The following is a 10313-nucleotide window of genomic DNA, read 5'->3' as shown; positions in this document are numbered from 1 at the left end:
GTTTTGCCCATGTGTAATGATAGTTTGTTGTCGGCGAGCCATATGCAGATTTTGCCTAGTTCCGAGCTGAGGGCTTTTTCAACCTGTATCTTGTTCTTGTCAGAGACCAGCAGGGCTGAGTCGTCCGCAAACAGGAACAAGTTGCAGTCACAAGCTGACGACATGTCATTTGCATAAATTAGGAATAGTAGCGGTCCTAGTATGCTTCCTTGTGGAACACCACAGCTCACTGTGAGGGGGGGGGATAGGGTACCGTTTACTTCCACCATCTGTTCCCTCCCCTCCAGGTAGGATTGTATCCAGCTCACTGATAAACTATCAAAACCAATTGCTTTTAGCTTGTCAATCAGAATGGTGTGATTGACAGTGTCGAAGGCCTTTTGTAGGTCCAGCATGACCATGCCGCAGTATTTGCCCGCGTCCACCTCTTGTTTGATGTGGTCGTTCAAGTAGAGAAGGCATGTGTCAGTGGAGTGGGATGTTCTGAAGCCAGATTGGAATTCGTAGATTAGATTTTTTTCCGCGAGGTACTTTTCGATCTGTTCGTATACTCTTTTTTCCATGACTTTCGAGATGGATGTAAGGATAGAAACAGGGCGGTAGTTACCCGGGTCTAATTTGCTGCCCTTTTTGTGCAGGGGTGTTACTCTCGCAATTTTGAAGTCCTTGGGGACGTGTCCCTGTTTTATGGAGAGGTTTATTATGTGTGTGATGACTGGGGTGATGGCTGCTGCTGAGTCTCTGAGGAATTTGGAGGGGATGTTGTCATGGCCAGTGGCCTTGTTTGGTTGGAGGGCGCTCAGTTTTTTGAGTACCTCATCTGTAGTTACTATTTCCAGTTTGAAGTCGTCTTTGTGGACGCCTAGGTTCTTGTAGTATGCTACTATGTGTTCTACCCCATACTGCCCTGAGTGGGAGGGTAGTTTGTTTACCAGTGTTGTGGCTATGTTTGTGAAGAAAGTGTTTAAGTAATTGGCTACATCCAGCTTGTCTGTGATGAGCGTGTTGTCCGTCTTTATGTTTATGTTTGAGAACCTGGTTTTGAGTTTTTTTACTGCAGCCTAGTTGATTGTTGAGTAATTTCCAAAGTTCACGTGGTTTATTTTTGTTTTCCTCGGTTTTGTCATTGATGAAATTTTTTTTAGCAGTTTTGATCATGGAGTTTACGTCATTTCTTAGTCTGTTTCTTTCTAGTTTGAGTTCAGTCACGTGGTCTTGGAGTTCACTGCTCGTGCTTTTGGTAAGCTTTGACTGACTTTTACGAAACTCAGAGCATTTTTTGTCTCTGGCTTTCATAGCGGTCAGTATTTCAGTGTGCATCCATGGCTCAGCGCGATTTTTTACCCTGGTGGTTCTTAGGGGGGCCATGTTGTTTAGTATTGATGAAAATTTGGTTTTGAAGCCAAGCCAAGTTTCTTCAACCAGTGTACCATTGAGTTCATCTGACCAGTCCAGACTCTCCAGTTCAAGGTTAAAGGCCTCGCTAGAGTAGGTTTTTAGGTCTCTAGATGTGACTGTTTTGTGACAGCCAGCCTTTAGTTTTAGCTTTTTGCGGGTACAGAATATCATATGATCACTTAACTTATGATTGATTATCAAAGAGGGGAGTGTTATGTAAATGTTATCTATGTCTATTCATCTGTGTTAAAATACATATTCTATGTCTTATTGACTAGTTAATATAGTAAACTGAGCTCAGACACTGGGTGACAGTTTCTTCAGTGTCTCTTAAACTCAGCCAAAGGGCCAGGAGATAGGAGAGGTCCAAGGCTATTTCTCTCCCCAGTTAAGACATAACAAAGGCTATTGAGCCAATCTTGTTATTTATTCCCTAACTGGGACACATTTTGTTTACCTTTCTGTCATATCTGGATGTATAATGTACGTCATTTCAATTGTGCATTTGATCTGTCTGACCAGACCTCTGGGTCACTTTCTGGTCAGATGCGTGTGTGTAAACATGTCTTTCTATAAACTGATAATTTTCACTGTGGCCACAGATGAATAAATCTATGTTCATTTTTTATAACTGGACTCAATGATTTCACTCGGCTCATCCTTTGTTCTTAGTCATTTCCACGAAAGTTGTTTAATGAGTTGCTGGAAGAGGGTCAAGTGAGCAGGTTGAGGGTTTAGCCGCATCAACCAATTTTGAGAAGACACTAAGTGAGACATTTTCAAGGCAGGATAGCATATGGCTGGATTGCATAGCAGAGGGAAAGCCCATTGGAGGTTGAGTGGGACCGATTAGAGAGTAAGCCATCAATTTAGTCTCTTATAAGATCAATTTTCTTGGTAAAGAATTTAATTAAGTCATTGGCCGAAAACAGGACTTTGAGTTGTTTTGCAACTGTATCAAACAGAAACTTCAAGTTATTTGTCATCATTGATAACACATCATCCCCACCCTCCAGCACCTCAGCCCACCATCCAACACCTCACCAAACGCTCTAAACACCTCATCTCTGTAACGCTGAGTGCATCTCTGTAACGCTGAGTCCATCTGTTTTTAAATCATACCCTCTGTAACGCTCTTCCTGCCTCAGTCCACAACACTGAGTGCATCAGTTTTTAAATCATACCCTCTGTAACACTCTCCCTGTCTCAGTCCGCAACGCTGAGTCCATCTCATCATCATACCCTGGAACCCTCTCCCTGCCTCAGTCCATCGATTTTAAAAACATACTCTGGAACTCTCCCTGAGAGTGACCTTTGATTTAAGCAACATTTTTGACTCCGTGTTGCCGAGTTGTCCTATAGTTAGACGCATCCTATGCAATTTAGAAATCGGATAAAAAATTTGGACCTAATATTAGGATGCATTTATAGTAAGTAATTTGTTTCCATTTACATGAGCCAAATCAGAACTAGCTGTAGACCAAAAGACACACTTCCTTATATCTGTTTAATTCATACAAATATCAAACAGCACAGTAGACCTTAGAGCTGGTCACAATGATCAAAGCATCTATTGTGTTATTGACATCATTTGATAGTCAAACAGACAGAAGACAGAACAGAAAATGTTACAATGCATGTCAAGCAACAATGATATCTTTAAATAGCATTAATTATATAGCCAATTACAAAAGAAATACCATATACAATGACAGCAATGCATATCCACAAATCAAACAAATGCAAAAAATATATATGATAATAAATAATACTAATTGTATGCACAGGTCAAGAAGGGTCAAAATAACACAAATGGCTCTAACTTCTGGGCCAAAATGCATTGTGATTCACTCAAGAACTAAGCTATCATAATTATGTTAGGTATTCGTTAGGCTGCAGCAAAGACGATGAACAGAAAGCAGGGATAGTTGAGAGACAACTGTCAGGTGATTCACACCGACGGCAACAGCAGGCCAGTGCTGAAATCATACATAAAGGCACCATGTAATGTCCTTTACTGACCTGCATTCAGAACAAGTCCTGCCTTTTAAATATAGAATTAAGTGGACAAGCCCTGTCTTGAAAATTCGAGCTAAAGGTTTGAAGATCCGTTTAAAAAAAAAAAAAAAAAACTAAAAAAACATGAACGTTTCCCCACCTCCTAAGTCTCTAGGCCTAAGTGAAAAGCACAATATAGAATAGTGGTCTCCAAAGATTTTGGTTAAACAATTGTATTGTGATATTCCTCATTTATAGAATTAATCAATTTGGTAATTTGACATTAAGACGATTTGCTCGCAAGACCAATGACTAGTTTCCCACTTATACGCATATTAAGTACTCTTAACTATGAAACAGACTTGATATACGACTTGACAAAAAAAAAGAGCGAGGATGAATGCAGCTGGAAAACAATAGAGTGCAGAATTATGACAAGAGAAGGATCTAGCGACTGATTTTGCATTCCTAGTGGCAACAGGTCCTAGGGGCATAGGGAATGCTTTTTAAAAAACAGCATACATCCAACATAACTTAGACACATTATAAATAATTAACATACAATTATGACCGCAGCATGAATGTCAGAAAGCAAAAATACAGTGATGCTAAAATAACAAATTAAATAAAAGCCAGTTTTCTGCAGCCGAAAACCTAACAGAAACTATGCCATTTTGAAGATAAAGATAATGTGACACATTCCCCTCTGCTGTGATTTTCCACTAAGCATGTCTTCGCGTAGACGCCCATTTTCTTCATATTCTAAACAGTGTCCCGTAAGTTGTCACCTCATAGGGGTGTGTGTTGTGTGCACTTTACATTATCTAGAAAATAATGCCATCAACATGGAATATTGAAACAAAAACAGTAAAAACCAAGTACAAAAGGTACAATTTAATCAAAGGAGCACATGAAGAGGTGTGAAAAAGTCTTCAGTATTCACAGAAAAATATCAACTGAAGCAACTCACTGGACAGGAAGTGTCCTAAGTTTATATACATACGATAGGTAAAATAGATTTTCCTTTCTGTACATAGCATTGTATTCTCTCGTCCTCTTCTTCTCTATTTACAAAGAACTCCTGTTATCAAGTTCTCCCCTCGAGGTCGGTTCTAAGTTTTTTTTTGTGTGTGTGGGGATGCAGTGGGGTGGTGGTTAATGTGGGTCTAGTCGAGCGAGATGATGTCAGATATGGAACCATATATGGTGGCCGCCGCCGCCGCCTCCACCGAGGACCGTGACACCCCCGAGAGGGAGTGGCTGTCCCGGTCCTTGTCGCGGTCCCGCAGGCTGCTGGAGGACACCAAGCTGCTGCTGCTGCCACTGTTGCTGCCCCCGGTGGCCTCCAGCGTGCTGCTTCCCCCGGGCGTGGCCTCCAGGAACATCTGGGAGGAGCTGTAGGGCAGGAAGCGGTTGAGCAGCAGGTCGTGTTCCTCCGAGGCAGAGGCTGACGCAGCCGCCGCCGCCGCCATCACCATGTTGTAATGCTGCCAAACAACAAGAGACCAGACCGTCACGCTGGAGGAACTGAGGTAACTGCATTTATATAGCAGCTTTTATCAGAAGCACTTTACTTGTGCCTCACATTCACCCATTCATTCACACATGATGGCGGAGACAACCATGCAAGGTGCTGACCTGCTCATCAGGAGCAGTTAGGGGTTTTAGTGTCTTGCTCAAGGACACTTCGACACTCTGCCGGGATCGAACCGGGAACCTTCCGATTACCAGACGACCGCTCTACCTCCTGAGCCACTGTCGCCCCATATTGTAGAGGCGACACATTGTAGAGACATGCTGCCCCATGAGCAGGGCTTTCAACTCCAATTATATGTAGTTAAATGTACCTGATTTTCGCCTTGGAGGAAAGAGAAGAAATTTAGATCTGCAAAAAAAAGGAGAAGAAAAAAGAAGTTACGTCCATTTAGTTGACAATAACAGAGCTATGAGCCATAGATCTATGAGCTATATTGATGCGTGTTTAAGGCGGGTGAGAGTCTTACCTGGTAGGTCACTAGGTGTGTGGTAGTAGTGGCGGTAGTCCTGGATAAGAGGAGGTGGAGGGGGAATGTAACTGGTCTCCACGGGAGGCATGCTGGGAGCTCTGGTCACCGGTGAAGCCTGGCTGTGTAGGTTCAACACTCTGTGTGGGGATTACATCACATCAGATCGGTAAGAGAAAAACAAACTAAAGCATGAAAACAAATAAACTAAAATGTAAGTTTGTCCTGTTTCTTGTCAGTTAGCCCCCTCTTAGTCGATGAATCCATTAATCTGTAATTTTGGAAAGGCAGATTACAACACTATTACTAGACGGGAGGTGGAGAATACGACGACTAGGTTGAAACAGCGTTACCATGAACAGAGTGACAAAGCAGGGAAACTGTTGGCAGATAAAAAGGGAGGACACCACTATATGTATTCCTGCCTTTAACACATTGGGTGCCAACAACGAGGCCGCCATGCGTTGGTTGCCAATCACGAGATTTCTCATTATTTAATCGTTATTACTTTTATTAGCGATATCCATTCATTTTTCATCCGTCCAGCCTGACATTATCATTGGGAATGGCTCCGAGCTCGAAAAGGGCAAATACCGCCCCCATCGTCTCCCGGATGGTAATGCACATCATTGGATTGGATTGAGTGAAAAAGTGCATCAGAGAGAAACTCCGCCCCAGGGTTTCCCCACCTCTGGCAAGCAGTGTCGTGTTACCAGAGTCACTGGCGAAGCTGGAAGCAGCTTGGATCATGCTTTTCGGACTATAACGTTGGATCAATAAACGCGATCAATATTTGGAATGGCGATCAGGAATTGGATTCATCTTTTTGCAGAACATCTGATCTGAGGTAAGGAATATATTTTACCAGTTTTGGGTTAATCAGAGTTGTTTTTCACAGACAACGTGTGTGTGTGTGGCATGGCGCTGAGCGCGGCACGGATAAATGATTTTTCAGCCCGCTTTTGTATCTTGTATTTTGCATAAGAACACAAATACTCTCGATAATCTAGCGTTTATTTGGAAACTATTCATAAATCAGCTGGAAAATTACAACGTGTTTTGTGTATTCAAGTAAATGGCTATTTTCACGGATTTCTCTGGAATGACTAGAAATCTCCGAAACTATACTCGTATTCAAAACGGTATATAAAACTGAAATGTACTGATGAAAAAACAATCCGTTTCGTACATGTTGACTGCAAGCAAGGCATTGATAAGCGACGGGTGTATTAAGACAGCCATAATTTAAGATATAGTTTATGCGTTCGCAAATGTGCTCGTCCTCCCATTCATTAACGTGGTGGCATTCAAGTGATAAATCGCCATATCCGGCTGGCAACCAATGTGTTAAGCAGCGTGACGGAGGAAGTTGGTCTGCAACCCATGGGCCAGACCAGATATCGGTACCACTCAAGGTGACGAAACGTACATATCATTTTTTCAAAGATCTATGTCTGTTAGGGATGCCCCCCGAAACCCGGTTCTAAACGGGAACCGATACTAAATTAGAAAAAAACTGAGTATTGATAAGCTCCGACGTTATTGGTTTTGCTATCGGTACTCGAGAAATTATGGAGTTTTTTCGAGGAATTTAAACGTTGCAAACTAATCTTGTTGGCCGTTTTCTATATCTCTCCTCCCTCTGTCTCTCTCCGTCGTCTGCACGAGGAGCGGGGCTGTTAGTTACACACACACTCGGCTCACACTCACACATGCACATATGGGTACTTGAGAGGTGCTGTCCGTAATGAAGCAAAACACAGACAGTCAGAGCTCATCATAGCGGAGAGAACGAAACGTTCGAAAAATGGCGCAACCTGGTGCATATCCTGCTTTAGGCCATGGTTACACTGGGGTAAAACAGCAACGTTGTATTTTCGAATGATTACGTTTGCATGTCCAAGTTAAAAATAAACGCCGTTTTTGGCAGGAAAACGCGTTTTCCTAGTGGCAAGCAACGCTGAAAGGGTGTTTTCGTTTTGGAAACTCGCCGACAATGGTGGCATGTAATTTGCATGAGCCGGATACGGAGCAGTTTCTTGCCCAACGCCCATGCGCAGTAGTAAACACCGACGCCAAATTCTCCCCTGGCTGGACCTATACAGGATATCAGCTGCGTTCTCCTCAGATTGCCTGTAGCTGCGGCTAAACTAAGATCATGTGTTGTCAAGTTATTGTTATAAGGAACCCAGACCAAACTACAACAGCCTGCATTTCCTTAACAATTGTTTGTATTGAGCCGTATTGTATTGTACCCATTCTGCAATCTGTTAAATAACGATTACATCCATTCATTTTTCTAGCATTAACGTTACTACGCTGCTAGCCACAATGCTATACTGTTATAATGGCATATCCCAAACACGTTAGCACGGCACGAAATTAACTTTGACTCACCGGCCAGTGGCGGGTAGATGGGAAAATTCTACCCGCCAAGCATATTTCTTACAGGCCAAAAAAAATACGCATTTTTGTGTCACATTATATATAAATTTTTTTCAGTACATTTCAAGTAGATAAGCTATTACGTTGAAGAATAGACACTTAAAGAGGCCAGAGTTTAATGTGTACTCTCTCTCTCTCTCTCTGAAGTCTAAACTTCACAACACACAATCTAAAACCCCTCCCTACCTCCCTCTCCCAAACCGTTCCTACAACAATTGTTTTATGTTGCATGATCATGTACATTTATTTTGTATTATTTTTTTTAACATTTAAATATCAACATTATCTGACACACACACACACACAGGAGCGATGTGCAGGGCAGGAGAGAGGTGCAGGGTGCAGGGCAGGAGAGAAGTGCAGGACAGGAGAGAGGTGCAGGGTGCAGGGCAGGAGAGAGGTGCAGGACAGGAGAGAGGTGCAGGGCAGGAGAGAGGTGCAGGGCAGGAGAGAGGTCGAGGGCAGGAGAGAGGTACAGGGCAGGATAGAGGTGCAGGACAGGAGAGAGGTGCAGGGCAGGAGAGAGGTGCAGGACAGGAGAGAGGTGCAGGGCAGGAGAGAGGTGCAGGGCAGGAGAGAGGTGCAGGGCAGGAGAGAGGTGCAGGGTGCAGGGCAGGAGAGAGGTGCAGGACAGGAGAGAGGTCGAGGGCAGGAGAGAGGTACAGGGCAGGATAGAGGTGCAGGGTGCAGGGCAGGATAGAGGTGCAGGACAGGAGAGAGGTGCAGGGCAGGAGAGAGGTGCAGGGCAGGAGAGAGGTGCAGGACAGGAGAGAGGTGCAGAACAGGAGAGGTGCAGGGCAGGAGAGAGGTGCAGGGCAGGAGAGAGGTGCAGGAGAGAGGCGCAGGAGAGAGGCGCAGAACAGGAGAGAGGTGCAGGACAGGAGAGAGGTCGAGGACAGGAGAGGTCGAGGGCAGGAGAGAGGTCGAGGGCAGGAGAGAGGTGCAGGGCAGGAGAGAGGTGCAGGGCAGGAGAGAGGTGCAGGGCAGGAGAGAGGTGCAGGGCAGGAGAGAGGTCGAGGGCAGGAGAGAGGTGCAGGGCAGGAGAGAGGTGCAGGGCAGGAGAGAGGTGCAGGGCAGGAGAGAGGTCGAGGGCAGGAGAGAGGTGCAGGGCAGGAGAGAGGTGCAGGGCAGGAGAGCGATTTCCTCCATCTGTGAGTAGGACAGTGGACACGCTGTGACCAAGTCGGTTGAGGATGTTTATCAGCTCTACATTCCCTGTCAATTACTTGACACTGAATGGCAAAACGATGTGCTTGGAAGGTTTGATCTTTCCACTTGTTGCTGCATATACCATGTCATGGCCAAATGACTGTATGAGCCGCAAAACCCTCTGGGATGCATGATCAGGATCATTAGTGCCAGAGAGTAGATAGCACAGGCAGACTAAGTGATTCTGAAATGACAGGACATTCTGCTTCTGGTTTGATGTCAAGTGGTCAGGCTTGAGGAACATCTTGATTCTTGATGGCTGTGTTGGCTATGACATCTTGGGCACTGGCACTTTTCAAGGTATGCAGCTCCCTTTTAAGATACTAGTTTTCTTTCTGGTGGAAGAGTGGAACCTCCCACAATACAGAGAGGCTGCATGGCAAAGTGTTGTACACGACCTGCGAGGAAACCTGCTACAGGTTGACAGATGGTGGGTGTGAAGAAGTAGCAGAACTGCAATCCACACATGAAGAAGCTGACACTCGCCTGCTCCTGCATGCTTCAGATGCTGCAAACATGGGCTCAAAAGCAGTCATCATCATAGCTGAGGCATTGTCTTGCCTTCCAGAAGGACATCACCTGTCCCATCTACATGAAGTGTGGGACCCAGAACCACACATGATATGTGAACATCAGCAAACTTGCAAGCTCAGTTGGAGACAGCCTCTGACAGCCTAATTGGCTTACACGCCTTCACTGGCTGTGACACTGTCAGTGCATTCGCTGGCCGGGGGAAGCTGAATGCCCTGAAGATGGTGAAGAAGTATACTTCCTACCAAGAAACCTTCAGTGGACTAGGGCAGTCATGGGATGCGAGTGAGGAGCTGTTCCAGATAATTGAGGAGTTTACATGTCACATGTACTCTGCTAACAGCAGCACGGTAGAGGTGAACCAACTGTGCTACCAGCTCTTCTGTACCAAAAGGGGAGAGGCCGAGTCCAGCCAGCTGCCACAATGTAGAGACTGTCTCTTCCTGCAAGCAAACTATCAGGCAGCAATGTGGAAGTCAGTCTGCAGTCTAACCCTGTGGTCCCAAGTCCTACAGAGCATGGATGGAAAGAAGATGAGGGCAAGCTGGCAATTTACTGGATGGGCTCCCCACTTGCACCAGATGTAGTCCTGGAATTGCTAACATGCAAGTGTGTCCGTTCATGCAAAATGCCAAGCTGCACATGCTTATCAAATGGACTGGCATGCACAGATATGTGCAAGTTACAGACATGCAGCAACCAAAAACTGCAGGATGATCCAGAACCTGA

At 44.8% G+C, this 10313-nt stretch overlaps 1 protein-coding gene across 2 annotated transcripts in view; it reads right to left on the bottom strand.

Annotated features, from left to right (window-relative positions):
* Positions 1 to 2886: 2886 nt before the first annotated feature.
* Positions 2887 to 10313, bottom strand: part of pias1b (protein inhibitor of activated STAT, 1b) — a 35818-nt gene continuing 28391 nt past the window's right edge. For both annotated transcript variants that reach the window (XM_084334965.1, XM_084334966.1), the window contains 3 exons: positions 5400 to 5539; positions 5244 to 5281; positions 2887 to 4883 (listed from right to left, as the gene is read on the bottom strand). In XM_084334965.1, coding sequence (XP_084191091.1) covers positions 4563 to 4883; positions 5244 to 5281; positions 5400 to 5539 — 499 coding nt within the window. In that variant the 3' untranslated portion in view covers positions 2887 to 4562. The remainder of the gene's footprint in view (positions 4884 to 5243; positions 5282 to 5399; positions 5540 to 10313) is intronic.

This window comes from Notolepis coatsorum, assembly GCF_963971535.1.
Source record: "Notolepis coatsorum genome assembly, chromosome: 18".
Taxonomy (NCBI): domain Eukaryota; kingdom Metazoa; phylum Chordata; class Actinopteri; order Aulopiformes; family Paralepididae; genus Notolepis; species Notolepis coatsorum.
Note: the sequence above shows the minus strand (reverse complement) of the source record. Positions and strands in the feature narration are given on the sequence as shown.